The 12,648-nt window shown below is 33.1% G+C and overlaps 1 protein-coding gene across 2 annotated transcripts in view; it reads left to right on the top strand.

The window, feature by feature from the left end:
- Window positions 1-12,648, top strand: part of SPOCK3 (SPARC (osteonectin), cwcv and kazal like domains proteoglycan 3) — a 517,993-nt gene that overhangs the window by 338,581 nt on the left and 166,764 nt on the right. For both annotated transcript variants that reach the window (XM_045985859.1, XM_045985852.1), the window contains one exon: window positions 1,811-1,925. In XM_045985859.1, coding sequence (XP_045841815.1) covers window positions 1,811-1,925 — 115 coding nt within the window. The remainder of the gene's footprint in view (window positions 1-1,810; window positions 1,926-12,648) is intronic.

The following is a 12,648-nucleotide window of genomic DNA, read 5'->3' as shown; positions in this document are numbered from 1 at the left end:
CTTTTAAAATAAACCACATTTAGAATATAAATGAGTATGCATAACACATTTTTTTTAAGTTTTTATTTTATCCTTTTTTTTCCATTTTATTTATTTTTTCAGCGTAACAGTATTCATTCTTTTTGCACAACACCCAGTGCTCCATGCAAAACGTGCCCTCCCCATTACCCACCACCTGTTCCCCCAACCTCCCACCCCTGACCCTTCAAAACCCTCAGGTTGTTTTTCAGAGTCCATAGTCTCTTATGGTTCGCCTCCCGTTCCAATTTTTTTTTTTTTAAATAAACATATAATGTATTTTTATCCCCAGGGGTACAGGTCTGTGAATCGCCAGGTTTACACACTTCACAGCACTCACGATAGCACTTACCCTCCCCAATGTCCATAGCCCCCTCCCCCTCTCCCAATCCCACCTCCCCCCAGCAACCCCCAGTTTGTTTTGTGAGATTAAGAGTCATTTATGGTTTGTCTCCCTCCCAATCCCATCTTATAACACATTTTTGAAGACAGCTAACATATTTTCAAATTTTAAATTTTAATATTACCTATAATTAATATTGACTTTTGACTTTGTCTGTTCACATACCATTTACAATTGTTCTTGAATTTTTCTTAAATTATGTCATGAGTCAGAATTTCATATAACCAGATCCAGGGTTCTAAAATATTAAGTTAAAAGAAGTTAGAGTAAAAAATATTGCATTTAAGTTCTCAAAGTTTTATATAACTTATCTGGCTTTCATTAAAGTGCTTTTAATTTCTTATCTATTTTTACTTTTGATTTAGCCATTGGGCATTTTAATTACATTCAAAATTCACTGTGATTTTACAAGTCAAAATCATTTCCTTAATTACTGAAACATTGAATAATAATAAAAAAATTATTTTTTGAAAGAGTTTATTCCTCCAAAAAGGCCCATCAAGCCATTACATATATAATCCAAGTATAATAATTTTAACTCATTTGTTGAAAGGCTAGTTATGAATTTTGCCTGTCCATTAGAGAGTTATTTGACAATGAAAAAATGTTTTACAGATATGAGTAATGTGATTAGTCATGGGGTGTACTCACTGTTTCTTGGTATCAGCTGAAGCTGAATTAAATTAGTCACTGGTGCATTTGTCGATTGGAGCCAGAAAGTCTGCCCTATTAAATTTGAAAATAATTTGCACTGAGTACATTTATGGACGTAGCCATTAAATAAATCACATTACTTCAGAATTCGCAAGATCTATTTCTTTTAGAGTAGGAAGGCAATTATTGCCTCTTAAAAGATGGAGTAGGTTTACAATTTTTAAATCATGTTAAATTGAACAGTTCTGAAATATTAATGAATTAAGGATACTCAGGCTTAAAATGCTACAAAGAGTAATGTTTACAAACAAAACCAAAACAAAATTTAGTTTAACTAAAGAAAACAAAACAAAACTTCATGTGCCATAATAATTTTGACTAATTTAATTCAGACTTTGTTAACATTTGAGAGTCCAGTTCATGGTAGCTACCACTCTAGGAAGATCATCTGTTTAATTCTTAAAGCTCTGTAGATTCAGTGTTATTATTCCAATGATCTATATGAGAAAATCAAGGCTGAGAACATTGAAGAAACCAACTCCAAATGTCACATTTAGGAACTAGTACTCATAGAATTGAAATCAGAATGTAATGTTCTTCCTTCCATACTATTTTTCCATTTGTCTTTTCCATAGCATGTGTAATAGAATTACCAGTGTGCTGTTGCCCCTTTCTTGACTTTGTATTGATATAACTAAATGTATCTAAATAATTTTTTTTTCTCTTTGTATACAGTGCAAACTAGAGCATCAGGCATGTGTCTTAGGAAAACAAATCTCAGTCAGATGTGAAGGACGTTGCCCATGTCCTTCATTTAAGTCCACAAGTACAAGCAGAAATGTTAAGAGAGGTAAGTGATGAAAATTTATTTATAGTTTTGTATTTGTTTTCCCTATTAAGATGTTTTGCAATAAATGTTGTCATTAAATACAAAATGAAGTTTACTACTTAACAGTAATACCCAACAGTAAGTACGTTGTAAATGAACTTTCTTTTTAGTTGCAAGTACTATAGCAAATAATATTTTTCTAATTTCTATTTATCTTGATAGTAACAGTTGGATGTTTCTTTCCTACATGTTCATCATATATAGGAAATCTAAAGCTATACCTTCTATAAATTATTGTACCTAAAATGTGTTTGATATTCCTTTTTTTTTTTTTTAAATTTTGGAGCAAGTCAGTGGTAAAGTAGTAAGTGATAAAGTAGTTTGATCAGATGTGAAACTAGTCAGTTTCTGACTGACTGGTACAATCCTTTTAAAATAAAAATGTCTACCTCATATATTGTGTGTGTGTGTAGAAATTCATACCAAAATGATTTCATAAATTAAACTTTCTTTTGAATAGGCCTGGAGTCCTTAGATCTTTCTTTTTATTGGTTTGATGTCTAATAATAAAATAATGAAATACATTTAACTCCTTATGTGTTATTGTATACAATTTGATCTTTTATAGATCATTTATTGTAACTTATACAGTATCATATACATGTTTGAATACTGTTTATGCCTTTAAAAATATCTCCATGGCAGTTTCACTTCTTCACAGCTATAGATAAGGAAGGAAATTTAGGGAATAGATGTTCCTTTAAGCCAAAGACTATTTTATAGAGCATCATCATCATTTATCATATATTTTGCAATCATATGAATCTTGTAATTTAATAGTTATTACTGTGGGTCCTTAATGCAGAGAATTGAATTTTTTGTTGCCCTTTTTATGGAAAATACAATTAATTGATTAGCAGATAGGAAAAATCTCAGTTAATATGAAGTTCATTTGCTATAAACTATATATTTTGTTAAGCAAGCACGGTATACTTGATATTCCATGTTACAGTACCATAACAAATTTTACAGATAAAGTACAAATTATTACAGATAAAGGGTATTTTTCAAAGTTTTTGTTTAAATTCCATTTAGTTAATGTACAATGTAATATTAGATTTAGGTGTATAATATAATGATTTAAAACCTTTGAACTTTAATCATACCATTTATATTGGTCTTTACTTATTAGGTAATATTTAATATTTAAAAAGTGGAAAACTATGTTATCATATCACCTTTAATAAGGCAACTAAGTCAACTTTAATACTAAAAAGCAAATTGACTGGGAAATTCATGGTGAGCTAGTGCTTAAACATTAGGCAATGTGCACAAAGACAACATGTGGTGGAAGAAAAGGTCTAAGCTGCCTTCCAAGGACCCTGTTCTTTAAGCCTCACCTTTGTTCCCTATACCAGCTTATGTCCAGCTTCAGAACTTGCTTCCTTCTGGATTCCCCACCCTCCATATCCCCTATCCACTCTTTCTAGCATAGTCCAAATTAGGACATTCAGCATGACCTTGGATATATTAATCAGCCCCCATAAATTAAGAGCTAACTATAGTTTTCCTTCAACTGAACTACTTTTATATCTCTGTCTTCCTTATATCCACTCCCTATTTATATAATTGAATACATTTTCCTCTGAAAATCACTTCAGGTACAAAGTAAATCTTACCCTGGTATTCAATATCCATGTCTCATTCTTTTCATTGGAAACTATTAAGAACATTTGAAAAGGAATATCATAATTAGCATATTCCTCTGATTACATCACACTCTTCAACAAGGTTTCCCTTCAAGAAGACTCCTACTTTTGGGGCGCCTGGGTGGCTCAGTGGGTTAAGCCTTTGCCTTCAGCTCAGGTCATGATCTCAGGGTCCTGGGATCGAGCCCCACGTCTGTCTCTCTGCTCAGCAGGGAGCCCGCTTTCCCCTCTCTCTCTGTCTACCTCTCTGCCAATTTGTGATCTCTGTCTGTCGAATAAATAAATAAAATTTAAAAAAAAGAAGGCTTCTACTTTTGAACTTATATTTGAATGAGAAGGTATGTTTGATGTTGATCAATATAGCCTATCCTCCCACAAACTGCAAAAGGAACTTAATATGCTTTAAATATGAAAAGTAACATATTTGAGAAGAGGATTCTTGTGAGTAAACAATTATTGTTTCATGTTGCTCAGATTCTCTGGGCGATGTTTATATTAATATGTCCAGAAGGAAACTTTTCTTAAAGCCATATGTCAGGGGATAAATTGTGTGTGGAAAGAGAGGCAAGAAGAATTTAAAATAATCCTGTTCGATGGATTGTCAGGGCAAAGCGAGTACAGGATTTTGTTAGCTGCTGTGGAAAAGCAGTACAAAAATTGTGAATGCCATTTCTACAATGTCAAAGGCCAAGAGACATGGGAAATTTAAAACTTAGTTCAGTATCTTTCTAATCTTTCAACTGCCATTTACATTAGAAGCATGCCTTCGGTAGACTGACTTTGGCAGTGCAGGAAATTCTGTTTAATAACATCTCTGTTTTAGGAAAATGAGGAAGAAACTACCAATAATGAAATAGTTTTAAAATCTTTCTGGTTTCCTGCATTTGAGATCAAATTGATACCATATTATGTTTTCACTATATTAAAGCAGAATAAATTCTTCAAAACTACCTGTAATCTATAAAAACTAATAAAAATGTATTTCCTTTATGAAGTAGAAAAAAATTTTCCTCTGTTCTCCTAATGTATTCAACAATGAATATGCACAAATTGGTCCAAGTATATACAGTCAACTAACAAAAATTTTAAAAATTGCTTATATTTTTGAAATTCCAGATTCTGAATTTACTTAGGTAAATAAGCATACCCCTTCTTCAATTGGTAACTTAATGATACACTTTTCTATTTTTCGAACCCATAAAATCAAGATTACAAAGGCCATATGCTTCTAGGTTCCTATAGTGTATTACTTTCTGCCCATCCCAGTCACCATTTTTTTTTTAATATTTTATTTATTTGACAGAGAGAAATCACAACTAGGCAGAGAGGCAGGCAGAGAGAGAGGAGGAAGCAGGCTCCCCGCGGAGCAGAGAGCCCGATTTGGGGATCATGACCTGAGCCGAAGGCAGAGGCTTTAACCCACTGAGCCCAACCCAGGCGCCCCTCCCAGTCACCGTTTTTTAAAGTTTATCATTTAGTACACACAGAGAATGATTATTTAGAAGGTTAATCAATTTCATTCAAAGACAATTGACATTTCAGATGATTTTTTTAAGCTAATATATTTTATATACTCAGGTTAATAAGAGATTCAAGTTGTGACCATGGTCTATGAAAAGAACATTTTCCATAGAACTTGCATATAATATACAATCCTACATCTTAGGAGGGACTGGCAGGACCAAAGATTAAGAGCAATGGAAAGGACCTTAGAAAGTGTTTATTCTGTAGCTGGTAAACTTAGTTTCAAAGGAATATACCCTAGACATATTTTAGATGATCTACACAGCAGTGGTCTGTAAGCACATAAACTGTAGACCTATGATATGTCATAAGTGTTCCATTAGGTTATTCACTTGACTGGCTAGATTCAGAAGACCCTTAAATGACATATCCTTTTAGTTTCAAATTTGAGTATTCTAATCTCCCAAATACTTTAAAAAAAATAATTATGTATTCTATATGGCTATTATGGTTTTGTGTATCTAATCTCTTAAAAATTTTATTAATTTTAAATAATATCATTTTAATGCTTTTTACCCTCACCTCAACATACATTTAAACACACTCACACACCTTCATAATTTGAAACATTGACTTGGAGTGGAAACAGCAAGAGAAATGAAGAGAATCCATAAAATATTTCAACATTATCAAAAATATAAAAGAAAACAAGTGTTGATGAGGATGTGGAGGAAAGGCAACAATTGTACACTGTAAATTGGAATAGCCATTGTGGAAAATCGTATGGAGCTTCCCCCAAACACTAAAAAAACTACCATATGATTAGCAATACCACTTCTGGGTATATAACCAAGAAAATGAAATCAGTATCTCAAAGAGATGTCTGTATTCCCATGCTCACTGCAGCATTACTTACAAGGTATGAGAACAACCTAAGTATTCAGTGTTGGGTGAATAGAGAAATTGTGATATGTAACATTCCATTCCGTGTGTACACTGAAGCAGAAGATTCTGCCAAATGCAGCAACATGGATGAACCCAGACAACACTATGCTAAGTGACATAAGCCAGAAGAAGAAAGAAAAAAAATGCGTGGTCTCTCTTTATGTAGAGAATCTTTAAAAGGTTGAGTACATAGAACCAGAGAGTAGAAAATTGGTTACCAAGGGTGAGGAGATTGGGGAAGTGGGGGAGAGGTTGGTCAAAGGGTGTAAAATCCCAGTTAGGAAGGTTGAGTAAGTCTAGAGATCCAAGGTACCGCACGTCAACTGTGGTTAATAACACCATTTTGAATATTAGAGACTTGCTAAGAGAATAGAAGCCAGGTGTTCTCACCATACACAGCATGCACACAAAATGGTAACTATGTGAGGACATGACATGTAAATTAGCCTGACTGGGTGATTTATAGAATGCTAATAAAAAATACCAGGTTGGTTTTTTTGGTCCTTTTTTTGGTTCACAGTTTCCATTACATCCTCACCTGAATTGTTTTGTACAACTCAAGTTTCCTTTTTACAGAAATTGGGACTCTTGCAACTCAATCTTTTTCTCATTTTGCTTCCTTCTCTAAGAGTATCAGAATTATTGGATGCTCAATCACTATAATTATTAGCCTGCATACTAGACTTGCTTGCTTCTAATTTTGATTGTGTGGGTATGTTTGTGTGTAACTCCTTTACAGAACTTCCGTTTTATGTGGGGTAGCATAATTTATTGGCTGAAAGTATAGATTCTAGAATAGTTCTACACTGGGTGTGTAACCTTTGGCATTATATTTAAATTTATGACTCCCGGTTTTTTCGTCTGTAAAACAGTATATATATATATATATATATATATATATATATATATATATATATGTGTGTGTGTGTGTGTGTGTGTGTAGACACACACACACACATATATACATATAAATTGTAAAAACTTATGGATGCATTCCCTCAAATTAAACCATCTTTGAATTTCTATTTCATTTTAATCGATAACACTTGTTAAATGCTGTTGAATTCTAATAAAGTATATAATTTTTCATACATTAAAAGTCATTTTATTTTTTTAATATGTTATTTACTTATTTGAAAGACAGAGATCATAAGTAGGCAGAGAGGCAGGCACAGGGAGAGAGAGGAAGAGAAGCAAGCTCCCCGCTGAGCAGAGAGCCCAATGTGGGGCTCTATCCCAGGACCCCTGGGATCATGACCTGAACAGAAGGCAGAGGCTTTAACCCACTGAGCCACCCAGGTGCCCCTTAAAAGTCATTTAAAATTTTATTCTTATGCTTTTTTATCAGATTGGAGAGTTTTCATTTCTTTAATCCATAGTATTTATACACGGGAAATTAACTGTGCATTGAATGCTTGACATAACTTAGCATTTGAATGCTGTGGTGAAGGAGCTATTATGGATTATTTTATTTGATAAATCTTTTACATTATTTTTATAACTACTGGTCTTTGCAGAGTGTATGTGTGTGTTTATTGTGTGCACCTATATCTTTTTCATACAATTGTGCTAATTTATGCTTTCTCAAATAAATGTCTGCTTATTAAGATTTTAAATATATTAATGCACGCTGTCCAGGATATTGTTTTTGTTAACTAAAAACACTCTCTCTCGTCATTTAACATCTTCTGGAAAGTTATATTTTTAACTACAACTCTAAACACATTTGTTAACACCTGTACCTTAATTCCTTCATTGTTTTTGTGATTATAATCTTGTGGAGTTTATTTAAAGATTCTTGAATTCTTCAGTACTTGCTTTTGCTATTTAGTTTGTATCAGAATTTGTGTGTATTAGTGTTAAATTGGCACTATAGAACCAAAAGTTAGAAGAAAGCAGTTTTGATTCATATGTTGCTGCCGAGGGCAACATAAAAACCTATTTTTCAAACATTGAGCCTTGATATCAGCCACACATTTTCAAGCACAATGGGTTTAACCACGAAGTACGAGGACATTGTGCTTGCTTTTGTTCTTGCTTGGGACCCACATCAGGCACAAAGTAAAGAAGACATTGTTCTGAGTCCGTCTTATATCAGAGATCATAGTGCTCACCAAAGTCATGTGTGGAGTCACAGATCATTCAAAAATAGGGAAAAAAAAAAAAGAGCTCTTCTTGTAATGAAAGTTACTTCATCCAAGACTGATTAAAATGTTTTTAAATACATGTGGGAAGCTATAGGTTTGTAAAGTCTTCAGTTGTCTTTTTTTTTTCTTCTATTTCATTTTTTTTTTAAAGATTTCATTTATTTATTTCACAGACAGAGATCACAAGTAGACAGAGAGGCAGGCAGAGAGAGGAGGAAACAGGCTCCCTGCTGAGCAGAGAGCCCGATGTGGGACTTAATCCAAAGACCCCAGAACATGACCTGAGCTAAAGGTAGAGGCTTTAACCCACTGAGCCACCCAGGCGCCCCTAAAATTAATATTTCTTAAAAAACAGAACATAACAGGGTGTCTGAGGGGCTCAGTCAGTTAAGTGTCTGCCCTTTGGCTCTGGTCATGATCCCAGGATCCTGGGACTGAGCCCCACATTGGACTCTCAGCTCGGTGGAGAGCCTGCTTCTCTCTCTCCCTCTGCCTGCCACTCTTTCTAATGTGCTCTCTATCTCTCTGTAAAATAAATAAATAAAATCTTAAAAAAAAAAAAAGAACAGAACGCAGAAATGGACTTTTAAAATTTATTTTTAATTGATATATATGTGATACATAGCACTATAAACTTAAGGTGCATACATGTTGATTTCATACATTTATATATTGTAACATGATTGATATTGTAGTGATAATTAGTACATATCATGTTATATAATTATCATTTCTTTTCAGTGGTTAGATTAAATTCTAGTCTCTTAGCACATTTGATGATTATAATACAATATTGTTCTCTATTTGCTATACTATAAATTAGGTCTCTAGGACTTATTTATTATTCATTGCAAGTTTGTACCCCTGAACAACATATATCCTATAACCCCATCCCTCATCACCTAGTAACCACCATTTTACTCTGTTTTACAAATTTGGCTTTTTTTCAATTTCACAAATGTCTGATATAATACAGTATTAGTCTTCCTCTACCTGACCTGTATCACTTAGCATAAAATGCACTCAAGGTCCATCCATATTGTCACATATGCTGGGATGCCCTTCATTCTCCATGGCTGGAAAATATCCCATTGTCTGTGTGTGTGTGTGTGTGTGTGTGTGTGTGTGTGTGTGTGTGTATGTGTGTGTACATATATGTATACACACACATATACCATTTATTTTTTGTAGTATACTTGACAATGCAACATTAGTTTCAGGTGCACAACATAGTGCTTCAACATCTCTATAAGTTATACTTCTCAACAAAAAAAAAAAGTATCTACCTTCTGTCATCATGTAACACCATTACAATATCATTGACTATTTTTGGAAAGGGATGGTTTTAAATGTGGAGATAGCTGTTAGCTCTTCCTTGAAGAAGTATTTTTTTGTGTTGCTATTTAGGTGATTGATATCAAATTTTACATAAAAAATTTATTTTCTGCATAAAATTACTGTAGGATTAATCTTTATCTTCCCTATAAATTCTAGTTTATGCAAGTTGTATGTTATCAGGTATAAAAGGGGGATATAGCCCTGTATTAGTTCTTACTAATACAAGTTCTTACTAAAGGACAGTTTATACATAGTCTTTGTTAACTCCTTTCAAGGGTATATCTAATTCATTGTTTGAAAATAATTCTTTACAACGTGTAAGAACTCTTTTTTTTTTTTAAGATTTTATTTATACATTTGACAGACAGAGATCACAAGCAGGCAGAGAGGCAGGCAGAGAGAGAGAGAGAGGAGGAAGCAGGCTCCCTTCCAAGCAGAGAGTCCGATGCGGGGCTCGATCCCAGGACTCTGGGATCATGACCTGAGCGAAAGGCAGAGGCTTTAATCCACTGAGCCACCCAGGCACCCCGTAAGAACTCTTTTTAAAAGCAGGAGTGATAGTCACAATATTTAACAGCAAGTATGGAATAGGCCCCAACAAATCAGAATTGACACAAGCCCAGTCAGAATCAGCGTCCACCGTGATATGGTCTGTCATCACTTTTAGTTAAACATTAGATTCGAACAAGAGATGAAGTCAGACCCTGAACATTTCTGGATTCAAAATGGATATGTTGAGACATCAAGAGTTTGATATAAGCCAATTCTTTTCCTGATATTTGCATAGTAAACTGTGTACATTTCTTTGAAAGAACATTTCTTGAAAGAACAAATAAAAATGCACCAAATAGAGGGATACTGTCATCCAAACTGTTCTGCACTTGAACCTTTATTATACTAGTCTCATCTTCTTTTTACTTTAGAGATTTAAATCCTAATACAGAAGCCACTTTATATTTAAGCATAGTGCAAGGAAGAAAAGAAATAATAATCGCATAATCACAAATAAAAATATAAAACAATACTATTTCCAGTAATACACATGCCCTCTGTCTCCCATTCACACAATACGTATCTAAAAAAGTATAATCTCCCCCATGTTAAACAGTATTGTTCTCCACCAATATTGAAGATAATGTAAGATTATGAGATGTTTGCTATTCCACTTCTAATATAGAATTATAATTTTTCAAAATGTGGAAGTAAGGCCAATTGTTTTATATTTAGATCTCCTGAGAAATTTTTTTTTAAGTAAAGGAACCATAAAATACATTTAAAGTTAGCATCACATATTCTAAATAGTTGTTTGGAATAACATTTCAGAGTTTAAATTATAGTTTCTTTATGTAGCTTACTAGCTTTTTCCAAAACTTTCAATGACTTCCCAGAATCCTGATGATAATTTTAAGCCTCAAAATAAGAAAGAAAAGCAAAGTCAATGAAGTATTTATATAGTTCCATAAAAAATTGATGTGTTATTTTGGAAGATAGGAAAAAATAGACCATCAACTTTAGATACATATATTTTATAGAAGAAACCATGAAGCCAGATTGAATACAAAAACAACAACAAAAAAATGAAAATAGATTCTTTCTCTGTAGAATATATTTAGAATAAGTAATTTAGCTGAACTAAAGACACTGTATGTATTACTTTATATTTCTTTATTTGCTGATACTACTTTTAATAATTTTGATGAGTTACTGTTAGGGAATTTACTAAATAAATTACTTAATCTTAGAAATAGAATAGATTCTGTATCAAATTACCTGTTACTTTGCAAATGTCTAAAATGAGAAAAGAAAAAAAATAATGCAATTGTGTGATTGATTTTCTATTCACAAATTAAAGAATGTAAAATATGCCCTATTTCAAAATGCTTATAAAACTAAAATTGTATTTCATCGTATTCTATATACCTCCACAACTAATTTTAGAAGTATATTTTGAAGTTCTTCGTGATTTTTGTGTTTTTTTTACAATGTATCTTTTCACTATTAGTTTGTTTAGTTTATTTGGAAATCATAGTTTAAAAGAAAATGAATAATGAATAACAAAGAAATAATATTTTGCATAAATGTTTGGACAAACCAGTCTACAAAGACTTTCAGTGAATTCAACATGTAGAGAAGGGTTATATTTGGATTTTTAAACACTGAAATAAGGATGTGTGCAGGTTAAATATGAGAGTTCAAGAATGGAAAAGCAAGAGCAGTTGGGAGGTTTACAATAACTGAGGCTTGAGAGGATAGTGATTAAAGTATTAGGTATAAGAAGCAGGTGATGGATTCGAGAAATATTTTAGAAGCAAAATGGTCAGGAACTTGTTGATTGTTTGAACTTAGGGAAGGTGATGTGGCCAGCAGTCAATGACAACTTCTGAGAAGATTATGATCATAAAACCAAGATGGAAATTTGTAAAAATATCTAGTTTAAAAGGGAAAAATCAGTAGGTCCAATATTAGTGTGTTTAAAGAGTCTAGAGTCTATCCAAATGCAGACACACTTGTGTTTATACATCTGAGGGAAGAGATCTGGTTGGAAGAAACACTGGAGACCTCTTGAGGTGCCAAATGTGAGAGGTCTGGAAAAGACTGATAAGCACAAGCCCATAATGGAAATGAGAATCAGGAAAGAATGGTGTACCAGAAACTGAAGGATTCTGCCTTAGAAGAGATAATAAACTTGACTCCCAAATTTAGGAGGAATGTTCTGTCATATGAAGCTTAAGAAATGATCACAGACTTTGGCAATTAGAATATCAGTAGTGGTTGTACTTCAGCATACACCAGGTAAATGAAGAAATGCAAATGACTTGGTGTATGTAATTGGTATTCAATAAATGTTTTTCCTTCTACTATTACTCATTTGCCATTCCTAACATATAATCCATCCCAGCCAATCTGGTGAGATTGAGAGAACACAATAAATATGTAGACTGTGAAGGAAAATGGTAAAAATAATATATATCTGATATCTCTTACGTGCCAGATACTTTGCCTCTGTCATTTCATTTACTCCTCACAATATGTAGGTGTTATTGGTATACAAGTTGGACACAAGAGGAACCTGAACATCACAAAGTTAATGGATATATACAACTTAAAATACACCATACCTCATTTTATTGCAGTTTGCTT

Source organism: Meles meles, chromosome 2 (genome assembly GCF_922984935.1).
Source record: "Meles meles chromosome 2, mMelMel3.1 paternal haplotype, whole genome shotgun sequence".
In the NCBI taxonomy this organism is placed as follows: Eukaryota; Metazoa; Chordata; class Mammalia; order Carnivora; family Mustelidae; genus Meles; species Meles meles.
The sequence above is the reverse complement of the archived record's forward strand: the minus strand, read 5'-3'. Positions and strand labels throughout refer to the sequence as shown.